Consider the following 16,914-nt stretch of genomic DNA (forward strand, 5'->3'; position numbering starts at 1 on the left):
CATATGTAAGCAGTGTGAACAGGAGGTGCTTTAGCACACAGCCCTGCGGGGAGCTAATGCTGAGGACTCTGGAAGGTGAGGAGACATTGTGGATCCTCACAGACTGTGGTCTGTTGGTCAGGAAGTCCAGGACCCAGTTAAAAAGAGAGGAGCTCAGTCCCAGGGCCAGTCCTCACAGTCTGGCTTGCCTGTCTCCCTGCCTCAGATCACTATTTTTCTGGACTCACCCGGGCCTCCTCTTCCCCCCTCCTGTTTGACTACACCTGCAAAACAATGCCTCTCCTCCATCAACTCTTGCACCACTGTTCCATTTGTCGAGCTTCGCCACCCACGGCCCATGACCCTGGACATGCTAGTTTAAGTTGGATAAACTCCACATTCTGGCTTCAGCCTTGACTGGGGTTTTGCAGGGGAGGGGTGGAGCAGTGGAAACAGGCTGTGGTGGCAGGAAGGCTAACCTACACAGCTGATAACCATCATCTAATCATACCTCCCCTATTTGAGTAGGATGCCAGCACCTGATGAGAGAGCTGTGCTAGCTGAGCCAGAGTGGAGGCAACTGGAGAGATGCCCAAGCAGAAATCATGAAAAACTCTGACAATAAACACTTACTTGTCTTGGAACACTGTGTGCATAGGTTCCTTTTGTGTGAAAAGAACAAATTAAAAAAAAAAAATTCTTACAATATGGAAATTTTATAGTCCAAGACAGCTAGATTTGACTTAATATTTTATTTTAACAAGGTATTTTCATCATAAACCTTGCTGTACATGAATCATATTTTTGATGTGTATTTCATACATTTGTTGAACCATAAAAATATTCAGTAATCTTTTACATCTGTTAAAAAGAAATGAAATTAACAAAACACACACACAAAACAAAGTTCTTGTTATCTACTAATTCACTTTTACTGTTTTCTAAGTCTGCCCTGCCCCCTTTTCCCAGATGGGTGGGCTGCAAGATTATCTAACACTGTATTCCAATAAAAAGGAATGACAAAACAATAAAACCTGATTACTAGGCTCAGAAAATCAGAAAGCTGCCATGTGGTTATTATTTCAAACCAATTTGCTCTTGCTTGTTTTACTATATTTCTACTTTTCTTATGCTTTATTATCTTCTGTATTTCCCAGCTCTTGTCAGTTACAAGGAGAATTTCATCTAAATGGGGTGCACAAGACTGGAGATGTAATTCTGGGTGGACTGTTTCCAGTCCATTTTTTTAAAAGTGTTCCTGACCTGTCTTTTATCTCAGAACCACAACAGCCTACATGTCATGGGTAAGTATGGCCAGGGGGGAATGAAGAAAAGAAAAAATTGTGGGAAATGAGTTCCATTGTATTTTATAACTAAAGTATTAATATCATCATGCAAGTTTCTTGACCGTCTGCTGTTATTTTTTCATTAAAATGTCCTTTTAATTGTTTTCATTCAGTGTCTGTATTTTTTTTGTTAATTAATTTTGCACTCCGTTTTCCAAGTATCTTGTTTTTATTTTACAATAATTAACTTTTTCTTTTTTTAGATTCTATGTACAAGGATTTAGGCTGGCACAAATCATGGCTTTTGCTATTGATGAAATCAACAAAAACTCTGAACTTTTACCTAATGTGACTTTAGGATACAGTCTTTATGACAACTGTGCTGAACTTGGAATTGGATTCCGAGGAGCATTGTCATTAGTCAATGGTCAAGAGGAACAAATTATATTGGATCATGCATGTGCTGGAAATCCTCTAGTCATAGGGATTGTGGGTGATTCTTCCTCTACACGTTCTATTGCTATCTCCAGCGTCTTAGGTTTGTACAGAGTACCTATGGTAAGTTCTCAGTTTAACCATAGCATGTTATTGTTGGTTGAATTAACTGTATATTTAATACAATATAAAGCTTGCATTTTTGACAGGTGAGTTATTTTGCCACATGTTCCTGTCTGACTGATCGTCAAAAGTATCCATCCTTCTTTAGGACAATACCAAGTGATGCTTTCCAGGTAAACATCACCAAAATTAAAGCAATAAAAAATAAAGAACTAAAGTATTTTTAAGCATATACCTGATGAATACCTGTTTTCCAACAGAATACATAATGATGTGCTGTAAAGCTGATGAAAAGTAACTCTAATGAAAGATTTTTCTAGACTATGCACCTCTGTTCTAATCTGTATTCACATAGGTACGTGCTATGATCCAGATTCTAAAACATTTTGGCTGGACTTGGGCAGGTTTGCTCATCAGTAATGATGATTATGGACATAATGCAGCAAGATCCTTACAATCTGAGCTCAGTCGGTCTGGTGAAGGTTGCCTGGCGTACTTTGAGGTTTTGCCTCGGGACAAAAACACAGATGAAGTCAGGAGGATTGTGAATGTCATGAAAAAATCCACAGCTCGAGTTGTAATTGTCTTTGCATATGAGAGTCACATACTAAACCTTATGAATGAGGTCTGGCTTTACAACAATTTTATTATTAATAATTATAAAGATTTGAATTAACTATAGTGTGTAAAACATTTTGTATGTTTGTGTGAATGAGTAAAGAAATTAAATCATGTGGAATTATTTTGCAAGAGAAGCAATTCAATGGCATGATAATGTCCCTAAAGTATTTGCCAGTTTCAATATTTGGTATATTACAATGCACAGGTAGTGACGCAAAATGTAACAGGCCTACAGTGGATGGCCAGTGAGGCCTGGACAGCAGCTGCTGTGCTCCAAACACCTCAGCTTATGCCATACCTGGGTGGTACACTGGGTATTGCCATTCGCCATGGGGAAATACCAGGGCTCAGGGAATTCCTGTTAAAAATACGTCCCACTCTACATTACAACAATAGCTATGGAAATAGCATGGTGAGGTTTTTACATTTAGTATGGTATGTGCAAGAACTAGATATTATCATAATTTATATTTATAAAATCTAAATATTTCAGGTGAATCAGTTTTGGGAATTCACATTTCAGTGCAGATTTGCACCAGCTCCACCAGGCTGGCTGGAAGGTGGAGGTGCATTATGCACTGGACAGGAAAAGCTGCAAAATGTGGACAATGAATTCTTGGACGTTTCCGACCTGCGGCCTGAGTATAATGTGTACAAAGCTGTTTATGCCCTGGCATATTCCCTTGATGACATGCTACGGTGCAAGCCAGGAAGAGGGCCTTTCAGTGGGAACAGCTGTGGTGCTTTGCAGTCACTGGAGCCATGGCAGGTGTGATATCAGTTTACAGTCCACCTAACTAAACAAATTGTTTGCTTGTAATTACTTTCAGGGTGACATTCATCCTGTGGGATTAAACAAAATGCCATATGTTTTACTGGTTAAACAGCTGGAAGGAGCTAAAAGGATTTTCTGTACTCCTGATAGTGTAGTGCTTCGTATATTTAGATCGGAGAGATCATTGACCTTTTGTGATATAACTTGTTCTTCCTGTAATTTCTATATTTAAATAAAATAGGCATAATGACCTCTGAATAGTATGCCACTATTTCAATGTGAAAAATAATTTATTTCTGATGAATCACTTTTTTAACAGCTTGTTTATTATGTACACATACATACAGGTTATTAGTGAAATACCTTGATTTCTATATTTAAATATAATGAGTCCAATAGTTTATTTTATTTTTTTAACAGCTTGTTTATTACTTGGAAAGGGTGAACTTTACCACACCATTTGGTGATGAAGTGTCATTTGATGAGAATGGTGATGTGGTACCAATTTACGATGTGATGAACTGGTTGTGGCTCCCTGATGGAAGCACTGAAGTTCAGAATGTGGGTGAGGTTAAAAGGTCAACTTTCAAAGGTGAAGAACTCATACTTGATGAAGACAAAATCTTCTGGAACTTTGATTTGAAAAAGGTTATACGTTTCTTAGACTTTTACATTGTCACATGTATAGCATATGTAATTTTGGCAAGTAATGTTTAACTTTGTCCAATAGCCACCTCGATCAGTATGCAGTGAGAGCTGTCCTCCTGGTACCCACATGGTGAGAAGGAAGGCGGAACCCAAATGCTGTTTTGACTGCATCCCTTGTTCTGAGGGAAAAATTACTAATAAAAGCAGTAGGTGTTTATCTTTCAACATGGCATATTTATTTTTTTCTTTGAAATATAATATGCATTTCACCATCTTCTTCTTTTTAAGACTCATTTGAGTGCACCAGTTGTCCAGAGGATTTTTGGTCAAACCCCCAGCGTGACTACTGCGTTCCCAAGAAGACAGAGTTCCTCTCCTACCATGAGCCTCTGGGTATTTGTTTGGCAGCAACTTCACTGCTGGGCACACTCATTTGTGCTGTTGTTCTAGGGATCTTTTTCTACCATCGCAGAACACCTATAATACGTGCCAGCAATTCAGAACTTAGTTTCCAGCTATTGTTGTCACTCAAGTTGTGTTTCCTGTGTTCACTTCTGTTCATTGGACGACCCAGGCTGTGGACATGCCAACTCAGACATGCAGCATTTGGGATCAGCTTTGTGCTTTGTGTCTCATGCATCCTGGTAAAAACCATGGTTGTTCTGGCTGTGTTCAAAGCCTCCAAGCCAGGAGGGGGAACCAGTCTGAAGTGGTTTGGTGTTATGCAGCAGAGAGGAACAGTTCTGTTTCTTACATCTATTCAGGCAGCCATTTGCACTACCTGGCTTGTTTCTTCCTCTCCAACTCCACATAAAAACACCCAATACCAAAATGATAAGATTGTTTATGAGTGTGCATTTGGGTCCACTGTGGGTTTTGCAGTATTACTGGGTTATATTGGCGTTCTGGCTTTCCTCAGTTTTCTAATTGCATTCCTGGCAAGGAATCTCCCTGATAGTTTTAATGAGGCCAAGCTCATCACATTCAGCATGCTGATCTTCTGTGCTGTGTGGGTGGCCTTTGTTCCTGTTTATATCAGCTCACCAGGAAATTATGCAGATGCAGTGGAGGTATTTGCCATCCTGGCCTCAAGTTTTGGACTGTTGATCACACTGTTTGGACCCAAATGTTACATAATAATAATGAGACCCGAATTGAACACAAAAAAGGCTATAATGGGTCGTGGCAGTGAATCTTAAGTATTTTTCCACATAGACTAGAAAAGCAGTTCTTAATCACACTTTTTGGACCCAAATGTTGCATAATCCTAATGAGACCAGAACTCAACACCAAAAAAGCAATAATTTCCCGTGGGACTGAATCACAATATTTTTCCATATGTAGCAGAAAAGTTAATGCAGAAAAACAAATTATTACATATTATACATTTAACCAAATATATTGAACCTTTAAAAAAATTCTTTCCATTCACACCATGAAAGTGAGAACATGGTAAAACAGTTAGGAGAACATATCAAAAACAGTTAGGTACTCTATTGAAACTCTATTACATTTTTTTTTCATGATTGTGTTAAAATGTGAATCATTTATACTTTTCCAATGCACGTGTGTGGCTCACCATGATTAAATTTAGCCTTATACATAATACAGAATTACTTTCTCTAAATAAACAAACCATTACATATGGATTCTTATTCTTCTTATTTGAAGTTTCCACAGTTGCCAGAAAGGGACAGATTTCTGGACGATCTTAATGAGTGGTTGTTGCGATCAGTCTCTGAAATTGCTGCACAGAGAATGAAACATCTATGATATGTGCTGAGGTTTGTGTCCTTGTCAGGATTAAGTCATCCTCAGCTTCCAGGTTAGGAAAGGTGGAACAGAAGATATTCAAATACGTCCCTCTGTCAGTTCTCTCATTCATATAAGGAATGAGGAAGGAATAACAGGGTTACATGCAGTGATGCTAGTGTTAGCCATGTTAGCCACCTTCAACAGGTAGTCAGACTGAGTCCACAGGTGCACACTCAGAGGTTCAGTTTTGTTTCATTGCAGGGTCTCTTCATTCTTCACATATACGCGTTGGTTAGAGTAAATCCTGAAGCTGAATGGCCTTTGTACAAGCACACACAATTCTTAGCAGGGCAAAGGTATAAGCACAAACAGCAGTGTAGATCCAGGCATCCAGCCTGTGTCTGTCCAACCAATCAGAGAGCTCCTTACATTGAGCCGCATGGCTAAATTGCATTGCTTCAGGATTTCAAAAATGATCCAACAGTTAAATTGTGTTATTAATCTTTTTATTTATATATACATTGTGAGGTTTCACATAGTTCCTGCTTGTTCCTCCAATTTCCCATAAATTTTGTGTGGTTTATTCCCTACATTAAGGAGTCATATGATGATGATGATGATAGTTTGACTTAATAATCAAAATAAATGGTATAGATGTCACGGTACTGGTACATGGTACATGGTACATTACCCTCTGTGTATATATTGTGTGTGTTTTCCTTTGTTCCTCATCAGGTTGTCTGCGTTTCCCCTTTCTTTCTTTGGCACTCCTTTGAGTGGCGCTGTCACTTGGTGTTCACTCTCTCTGCGGTAGAGTATCACTTCCTGTTCCAACACACAGTGGTATGTTTGAGTAGCTTATCTGCATAGCAATTTAATTTTAAAAAATTAGATAACTTATTTTTTCATAGTATAATCTTCACGTGCTTCATCCGAAGCACATTCTCTGTGTACTCACTCCTTAATTTATTGCCAAAGTATTTACTCACTGTGTCTTTACTGTTTGGCTAGCTTTATGGGCTCAATTGTGGTCATAAATATTTTGTACTTGTAAATCAGTTTTGTACTTGTAAATCAGGATTTGTATGTGTAAAATTAATTTGTGTGTGCGTAAAAAAGATTTGTGTGTGGATTTAGCCAAAAAAAACCCTGCAAGTTACAAGTACGAATTTTGACCCTATTTTTCTTCCTTTCATCTGATTGGTCAATGTCATGTCAATCACAAATATAACAATCCAATCAGAGAACAGATGGGTTTGGCTGTCCGAGGGGCGCTTTTTTTGAACTGCGCACACACAAATTCTTTTTACACATACAAATCTTTTTTACACACACACAAATCTTTTTTACACATATGTGGTGGGGCGTGGTCTGCGGTGCTGTGCAGGGAGGATGGACGCACCTGCACGGCATCCGTAATCACGCCCACCAGGTTAAAACACAGGGACTCAGGTGTGTGTGGTGTTGTGTTGTGGTGAGTGTAAATAAAGATGGCTCTGAATGATGATCTGTGGTCCCGTCGTGCCTTGTTCTCACCACATTGGTGCCGAAACCCAGGAGGCGGCACGGCGGGTCCTTATCGGAGCCAGGGAAGGGAGGAGCTGGGCCAGAGGGTGGCCGAAATGGCGGCCGCCCAGCGGGAGCAGGCGGTGGAGGTGCGTCGCCAGCATGAAGAGCTGCGGGACCAGTCCGAGCGCCACCTGGCTTTGTGGATTTTCCTATAATACCTGGTGGGCCGGTCGCTAGTCAAAATGCCCTGGCTGATTTTTTTGTCCCAGTCCAGCCCTGGGTGTGTGCATCCTAATCCTTGAGTTGGCTGCCCGGCTGTGACACATCTCTTGGCATCGATGGTACAGCACTCGCCTGGTTTACCTCGTATCTCTCTGTCCATTCAGTTTGTTCAATTACGCACTCACAGATCACTATCTGCTCCAGTTAACTCCGGTACACCCCAAGGCTCTGTCCTGGGTCCTTTACTTTTTATTATCTATCTCCTACCCCTAGGTAATATATTCAAGAAATATAACATCAAATTTCCCTGCTATGCAGATGACACCCAGCTCTACTTATCTTCCAAACCTACAGCTACTATCCCACCCACATCTATTTCTGATTGTTTAAGTGAAATCAAGGTCTGGTTTTTGCTCACAACTTTCTTAAACTTAATGGCAATAAAACAGAATTTATTCTAATAGGCACCAAATCAAAACTGACTAAAGTTCCAACCAGAAGTCTTTCATTATCCATTGACCACTCTGTTGTCACACCTTCCCTTCAAGTTAAGAGTCTTGGTGTCATCCTCGACAGCACTCTTTCCTTCACAGCACATATAAATAATATCATTTTCGTAATATTAACTGCCTTCGTCCTTCACTCTCTCCAAACAGTACCACCATTCTTGTCAATGCTCTTCTCATATGTTGTTTCGATTACTGTAATTCAATTCTCTGTGGTAAATTCCTACTTCATAAATCTCTCCAAAAATTGAACATACAACACCTGTTCTTAAACAGCTCCATTGGCTTCCACTTCACCTCCGTTTCAGTTTCATGATCCTGCTTCTTACCTTCAAAGCTCTTCGTGACCTTGCTCCCCCACATATATCTGATCTTCTCCATACATACTTAACCCCTCGTACACGCCACTCTTCTTCAACTTCCGTTCTGTCTGTTCCACCTGCTCACTTGCTTGGAACGCAGAGCCTTTGGTTGTTCTTCCCCAAGACTTTGGAATGCACTTCCACCAGATCTTCGGACTACAAACTCTCTCACCACTTTTAAATCGCGTCTTAAAACCCATCTATTCAAAATTACCTAGCCTTCATTATGATTCTGTCTTAACCTATATTTACCTCGTTTAGCTTTTATTCTTGCCTTTATACTTTAATGCTTGTTTTTTTTCATTTACTTTGTGATTTTATGTATTTATTTATTTTGTACTATTGTTAGGCAACCTTGACGGTCTATAATGGGGCCGATAAATAAAATGTATTATTATTATTATTTTTAAAAAAAAACTCACTCATGGAATAAAAAAATTCTGATGATGACAATTTTACAGTGAAAAACTATTGACTGAACCACCACTCACAACCACTAGCACTTTATATAGCCTCTGTAGAAACTATCTACACCCTCACTTATCTTAACTGCACTACTGTATAGCTCTGTGTAAATAATCATTCTGTACATTCGATAATCTTTAATCCTACAACTGTTTACAACTTGCATAGTTCCCATTTCTGTATAGCTGTATATCCCAGATTCTGTAAAGTTATTTATTTCATATTCTGTATAGTTTTTCATATTTATATCCTGTCCATATCCTGTACATAGCTTGTACTCACTACAGCCTGTACATACTTATAGTTATAGAATATTCACAACATACTTCATACCGTGTACATTATAACATACCATAATAGACCCATTTCTGTAATATACTCACATATCTATATTATTGCTAATATATATTGTAATATATCTATATCACTAAAGCACTTCTGGATGGATGCAAACTGCATTTCGTTGCCCTGTACCTGTGCATGTGCAATGACAATAAAGTTGAATTCTATTCTATTCTATTCTATTCTATTCTATTCTATTCTATTGGGATTTGGACTGTTTTGTTTTTTTGGGTTTTTTTTTTTAAACATTGCTTGTTGAGATATTCACCATAAACTTTGCTAAATATGAATTACAGTTTGTGTCATGGTCCTGGGTCGGTGACCCAGCGCTTTTAGTTTATTATCATTTTCTAGTTTATTATGATGATGATGATTATTATTGTTTGAGTTCTATGTGTTATATTCGGTCTGCCTTTGAGTCTGCGTCTGTGTCTCTGTCTGTCTATGGTGTCACCCATCTGTTTGTGAAGCTGTCTGTTTAGATCTGTGTCTTGTTTGGTTCCCCGTGTCAGAGTTTCCTGTTTTATTGTGAAGGTCTCTGTCTGATGTGAGTGTGTTCAGTTTACGTTTCCCCTGTCCCATCAGCTCTGATTTCTCCCAGCTGTGTTGCCCTCCTGTCTCTCATCCGCTGATTACTGGTGTGTGTATTTAAGCCCTGTGTGTTCTCCTGCCTGTTGCTGGTTTGTCTGTGTTCCTCGGTGTCAGTCTGTGTTACTCGGTGTCCTGCTCGTCGTCTGCCTCTCAGCCTCTCAGCCTCTCATCCCTTTGTCGTATGCTCCCAGGTCTGTTATTTTAGTTCTCCCAGTTTAGGTGTTCTCAGTTATTTGTCATGCCCCACTGCTTGTTTGCCACTATACCTTGTAAATAAACTTCACTAGCATTTTCATCCACTGCTTGCATCTTGGGTCCTCCTTCCTCCACACCACACGGCTCGCCTTCCCAGCCGTGACAGTTTGATATTATGGCGTATTGGGAGCGGCTAGTGTAATCTCGTGACTTGGGGTAGAACTGCAGGCTCAACCTCTGTGTGGGTCTTTTGTTGTAAGATTCCCAGCTCACCACAATACATATTGCTCCATGTGCACCTGGTGTCTTGGTTGAACCAACACAACATTCATTATTCTATTATAACCATTGAAAAACAGAATGATATTTAACAAAAATGAAACCATAGACAAAAATAAATTATTTTTTGTGAGCTTGAGGTCATCTTGAGAAGTAATACACTCAAATCTGCCTAATCTTACCTAAATCTGCCTGGATACAAAAGTAATATCTGATCAGTATTTAACTCTTTAAAGCCAGTCGGAGCGGGCACGCTCCGTTTTGCGTAACTATTTTTAAATCCCCGTAGAACCGGAACCACGTAAGCTAGCACAATAATATTTTTTTGCATATGAAACCGGAGGAGTTGTACATACATCTTATGCCATCAGCTTGACCTAGGTCATGGTTTCCTTCCACATATAGCTTTGCAAAAATTGCATAAAAAGCGCTTGCAGGAACAAAAACATAATATTCCAGAAACACGCTTTGCCGATCCGATCAGCTGTTCATAACACTTCCTACATTAAAATAGACGTCAGCGCAAACAATCGCATGTCCGACATTACCTGCCCGAAACCGGAAGTGACGTCATTTTCGCGGAAAATGTAGCTTTTTACTTGTAGGCCTTAAAAGCCCATACTGATGTTTTTTGATGTTTTTAAAAGTTATGTTTAACTTTATGCTTTTCTGAATAGTTTCTGGGATGCTTAGGACTCAAATTGCACTACTTTAAATAGTTTATTTTGATGCACATGCTGTTTTTGTTTTGCAAATTTGCATTATAGGATTGTTTTTCGTTTTTTCTGCAGTATATAAAAAATGGTGTATCTCAAAAATAAAACTATGAAGACACTCAAAATAAATTTCCTGTTGTTGTAAACTATTTTTTGCAACTTTTTTGTATTTAAAGTTTTGAGGGATAAACCTCTTAAATTTCTCCAAGTAGAAATATATGTAAAAAACAAAACAAAAACAATTTTAATTTTTTTTGTAGTTTATTGCACTTTTTTGCAATTTATGTAGTTACTATGGACTTAATGCATACATATTATTAAAATTTGGGCTATAACAGTTGTATTGATGTATAGCAACTTGAAATGCTCCCAAAAATGGCACTACAGCATGTAAAAATATAAAGTAAACTCTTGCGGACTTTTCTATGGTAGGTCTTAAACGGTTAAGCCCTGCCCTTTCTTCTTGATTTTCACTGAAGGGCGGTGTGCACGATTCATGTCAATAAAAGGCAATGGCAATGCAATAAAATGCAATGACTAAGGTCAGAAAATCTGAAAGCTGTCATGAGCTCATTTTTACGAAGTAATTTGCTCTTGTTCATTTTGCTGTATTCCTACTTTTCTTATGCTATGTCCTCTTCTGTGTTTCCCTCCTCATGTCAGCTACAGGGGCAATTTCATCTAAACATAATGCACAAGAGTGGAGATGTCATCCTGGGTGGATTGTTTCCAGTCCACTTTTTCTCAAGTGTTCCTGACCTGTCTTTTACCTCACAGCCACAACAGCCTTCTTGCCATGGGTAAGTATGACAGGGTGAAATAGGGAAGTAAAACAAGGTAAATATGACAGGGAAACAACAAAAAGAGAGAGAACAGGGACAAGCCTAATGCTAATTTAAATATAAATGTTATGTCTAAAGTAACTATACTTTGTTTTCTTCGCTGACGCTCAGAATAACGCATACTGACTGAAGCTTGTTCTTGATTATTTTTTCATTAAAATATCCCTATAATTGTTGTTATTTAGTTTCCTTAATTATTTGTATGAGTATCTTTGTAACATGTTTTCTAATGATGTATTTTTCAAATCAAAATGTTTTTTTATTAGTTTCTATGTTCAGGGGTTTAGGCAAGCACAAACCATGGCTTTTGCTGTTGATGAGATCAACAACAACTCCAACTTGCTGCCTAATGTGACTGTGGGATACACTCTTTATGACAACTGTGCTGAACTTAGAATTGGATTCCGTGGAGCGTTGTCATTAGCCAGTGGTCAAGAGGAACAAATTATATTACATAATACATGTGTTGGAAAACCTCCAGTCCTAGCGATCGTGGGTGAAACTTCCTCTACACGTTCTATTGCTATCTCCAGCGTCTTAGGTTTGTACAGAGTACCCATGGTAAGTTTTCAGTTTAACCATAGAATATTATTTATGGTTATATTGATTTAACTGTAAATTCAATGTCAAAAATAATGTACAATATATTGTCTGTGGTTTTCACAGGTGAGTTATTTTGCCACATGTTCCTGTTTGACTGACCGTCAAAAGTATCCATCCTTCTTTAGGACGATCCCAAGTGATGCTTTCCAGGTTAAAAAAATCAATCAGGACAAATACAAAACGTCAACAGCAGCTGATCAGCAGCACTCATGTTTTAATCTGTTTTCACTTAGGTACGTGCTATGATTCAGATCCTAAAACATTTTGGCTGGACTTGGGCAGGTCTGCTCATCACTGACGATGATTATGGACTTCATGCAGCCAGATCCTTACAATCCGAGCTCAGTTTGTCTGGAGAAGGTTGCCTTGCCTACGTTGAAGTTTTACCCTGGGACAAAGACACAGATGAACTGAGGAGGATTGTGGATGTGATGAAAAAATCAACAGCTCGTGTGGTCATTGCCTTTGTACATTTGAGTCACATGATAAACCTTATAGAAGAGGTGCAATTTTAAAAGAATCTGATTATTTCTTGTTATGAAAATCTGCATCTCTACTCTGTGTAAAAGATGTATTACATTTTTATTTGAATTAATACAGAACACAAATGGTATAGAATAAGTTTTAACATCAGGAAATACTTCAGTCACATCTTAATGTCACCAAAGTATTTGTGGAATGATCACTTCTTACATTTGGTAATATATAATGCACAGGTAGCCAAGCAGAATGTAACAGGCCTACAGTGGTTAGCCAGTGAAGGCTGGACAGCAACAGGTGCTGTGCTCCAAACACCTGAGCTCATGCCATACCTGGGTGGTACACTGGGCATTGCTATTCGACGAGGAGAAATACCAGGGCTCAGGGAATTCCTATTAAAAACACGTCCTGATCTACATCACAATAATAACTATGGAAACAGCATGGTGAGAGTTTAAAAATTTACTGTGGTAGTTGCAAGAATTTTTTGTTGTCAATGTTAAAACAAAGCATAAAATAAAAATTCGCCAATAACATATTTCAGGTGAATCAGTTCTGGGAATTCACATTCCAGTGCAGATTTTCTCCAGCTCCACCAGGCTGGATGGAAGGTGGAGGTGCACTATGCACTGGACAGGAAGATCTAGAAAATGTGAATACGAAGTTCTTGGACGTTTCCAACCTCCGGCCTGAGTACAATGTGTACAAAGCTGTTTATGCTCTGGCATATGCCCTTGATGACATGCTGCAGTGCAAGCCAAGAAGAGGGCCTTTCAGTGGTCACAGCTGTGGCACTTTACAATCACTGGAGCCATGGCAGGTGTGATATTTGTTTATACTCCATCTATGAGTAAATCATTTGTTCTATAATTACTTTCAGAACAAGATGCACCCTGTAGGATATGTTATTTATAATAGAGCACATTAACTTATATGCATATATATGGCGATTAGAGACGTCCCGTGTTTAATTTAGAATTGGATTTTAATGCATTTATATGTACAGGTATAACAAGTGCTAGATTTAATTTGCCTGTACTTTGAAATCTATTTCTTATATATTACTTTTATAATTTATTAATTTATAATTTTTAACAGCTTCTTTATTACTTGGAAAGGGTAAATTTCTCCACTCCATTTGGTGATCAAGTGTCATTTGATGAAAATGGTGATGTGGTGCCAATTTATGATGTTATGAACTGGTTGTGGCTCCCTGATGGAAGCATTAAAGTTCAGAATGTGGGTGAGGTTAAGAGGTCAACTTTCAAAGATGAAGAAATCATACTTGATGAAGACAAAATCTTCTGGAACTTTCAATCAAAAAAGGTCATAAATGGCTTTTCAGACTTTACCTTTTGTCACATGTACAGTGAATTTCATTCTAGTAAGTAATATTTAAGTTTGTCCAACAGCCAGTTCGATCAGTATGTAGTGAGAGCTGTCCACCTGGTACCCACATGGTGAGAAAGAAGGGGGAACCTAAATGTTGTTTTGACTGCATCCCTTGTTCTGAGGGAAAAGTCACTAATAAGAGCAGTAAGTGTTTATCTTTCAACATGCCATATTTAATTTAATTCATATTAACTATAATATGCATTTTACCATCCTCCCCTTTCTTCATCTTTTTCCTATTTATCAGACTCCTTGGAGTGCACCAGTTGTCCAGAGGATTTTTGGTCAAACCCCCAGAGTGACCAATGTGTGCCAAAGAAGACCGAGTTCCTCTCTTACCTTGAGCCTCTGGGTATTTGTTTGACAGCAGCCTCATTACTGGGCACATTTATATGTACTGTTATTCTAGGGATCTTTATCTACCATCGCAGAACACCCATAGTACGTGCCAACAATTCAGAACTTAGTTTCCAGCTTTTGCTGTCACTCAAGTTATGTTTCCTTTGTTCACTGCTGTTTATTGGATGACCCAGGATGTGGACATGCCAACTCAGACATGCAGCATTTGGCATCAGCTTTGTGCTGTGTGTCTCATGCATCCTGGTAAAAACCATAGTTGTTCTGGCTGTGTTCAAAGCCTCCAAGCCAGGAGGGGGAACCAGTCTGAAGTGGTTTGGTGTTACGCAGCAGAGAGGAACAGTTCTGTGCCTTACATCTATTCAAGCAGCCATCTGCACTACCTGGCTTGTTTCTTCCTCTCCAACTCCATATAAAAACACCCAATACCAAAATGATAAGATTGTTTATGAGTGTACAGTTGGGTCCACTGTGGGTTTTGCAGTGTTATTGGGTTATATTGGCATTTTGGCTGTCCTCAGTTTTCTTATTGCATTCCTGGCAAGGAATCTCCCTGATAGTTTTAATGAGGCCAAACTCATCACATTCAGTATGCTAATCTTCTGTGCTGTGTGGGTGGCCTTTGTTCCTGTGTATATCAGCTCACCGGGAAATTATGCAGATGCAGTGGAGGTATTTGCCATCCTGGCCTCAAGTTTTGGACTCTTGATCACACTGTTTGGACCCAAATGTTACATAATCCTGATGAGACCGGAGATCAACACAAAAAAGGCCTTAATGGGTCGTGGTGCTGAATCGTAAAAATGTTTCCACATAAATTAAAATGCATGCATGAAAATAAATACATATAAATTAATAAATCATGAATATATAAATAATTAGATTCATGCAAGACTCATATTGCTTATACTTGTATATCTTGTCTTTCTAAATGTGATGTATATTGACTAGGGTTTATAATACTCTTATATGAATTTGAAAGTATCAACAACAGAAATAGTAGATACAAAGAAGTTTTGACCCATTTTTCAAATAAATGAATTTTATGCAAGGTTGTTAGAATTTTAAACTTTATGACCGGTTCAAAAACTGCAGGTCACCTTCAGTGATCTGCAGTGAGTATATGGTTTTAGCGACTTTTAAATACAAGGATTTTTCATTTTTGAGCGCTAATTTTGGATTACAAGCAATTGAGACATTTGGCTTTCACTATTATGCATTCATACATATCATAGCAGCTATTTTCTTTCTTGCTTTCTTGCTTGACCTGTTTGAATCTCACCTGATTTGAATTGCGCATTCTGATTGATGGTACTGTGACGATAGAGGAGGGTTTTTTTTCACCCGGTGACAGGATGTTTAGAGGTTTCTCCCAACAGTTATTTGGAAGAGCCTCAGTGCAGAATTTAGTGGCATTTGAAGTTAAAGCATGATTAAAGAAAATGATTTAAATGAGGTAGACAGAGAACAAAATAAAATCAATAAATAAAATAAAATATGTAAAAATAAATAGAAAATTAAGTAGATAATAATAGTGTGCACTCACCAAGTATAGCCAGCTTGTGTATACACACATACTGATATATACACTCACTCATGGAAATATGGCCTCATATTATTAAAAAAAAAAACACACATACAAAAAAAAACCCCAAACAAACAAGGAAACAGACAGTGCTAAAAGAACACACAGTGAGACAATACGTTTTAAGTTGGTTTCCCCAGGGCTTCAGGCTAGAGTTTATTCCGAAGATTCCAAGTCAGTGAGAGAGAGATCCGATAAAACGGCTGTAGCAATGAGCTGTGTCTTCCTTCATTGCAATCAATCTAACATCTCCATCTCTTGTCCTACCATTGAACAGTCCAGCACATGCAAGCTCCTCAGGCTATCTTCAAAAACCACAACAGCACATCTCCCATGCAAATTAAATGGGTACAGTCATATCTGTTCATTGTCGGTCATCGCTCGATATTCGAAAAAAAGACAAAAAATTTCCCCACTTTTTTTCCCCATCTTTTTAAAGTAAGCATGTTTACCCTTAATCAAAAAAGTAAGTTTCTCTAAAGCTTGGGATTTGGACAAAGTCAACAGCCAAGTTCTCAAATGTGGTCTAGTAATGGATCTCCGAGATTTGGCTATATGTATTTTGCTTGTAACAAGCAGTAGATTGCATTTCAGTGGGGAAGATCCCTAGAATAAAATTTTGGACACGGATTCAGCTTAACACTTGTAATATGCGCAATTACATCTAAGACTTCTTTCCAAAACCTTTGGGTTTCAGAAGATTCCCACAGGCAATGCATTAGTGTGCCTTTGTCCCCACAATTAGCCTCTTGTCCTTGTCTTGTCTCGTGTGTGTTACTTTCCCTCGAACAGTCTCTCACTGTCGTTCTCTAAAACCTAAAAGAGAATTATGGATTTGATCAACTG

General features: G+C 38.5%; 1 protein-coding gene and 1 pseudogene across 1 annotated transcript; both read left to right on the plus strand.

The window, feature by feature from the left end:
• The first annotated feature begins 1,528 nt into the window (after positions 1–1,528).
• Positions 1,529–5,066, plus strand: LOC146559922 (extracellular calcium-sensing receptor-like). Its single transcript, XM_085244894.1, has 8 exons — positions 1,529–1,823; positions 1,910–1,996; positions 2,179–2,448; positions 2,650–2,856; positions 2,938–3,213; positions 3,640–3,867; positions 3,950–4,073; positions 4,156–5,066. The coding sequence occupies exons 1-8, from the start codon at positions 1,563–1,565 to the stop codon at positions 5,064–5,066; spliced, it is 2,364 nt and encodes a 787-aa protein (XP_085101020.1). The 5' UTR covers positions 1,529–1,562.
• A 6,373-nt stretch (positions 5,067–11,439) lies between these two features.
• On the plus strand, positions 11,440–15,284 carry LOC146559923 (extracellular calcium-sensing receptor-like; annotated as a pseudogene).
• Positions 15,285–16,914: the final 1,630 nt, after the last annotated feature.

This window comes from Mchenga conophoros, linkage group LG14 (genome assembly GCF_057382185.1).
Source record: "Mchenga conophoros isolate Kocher_MC1m ecotype Shallow Benthic linkage group LG14, M_conophoros_male_GT1.1, whole genome shotgun sequence".
Classification (NCBI taxonomy): Eukaryota; Metazoa; Chordata; class Actinopteri; order Cichliformes; family Cichlidae; genus Mchenga; species Mchenga conophoros.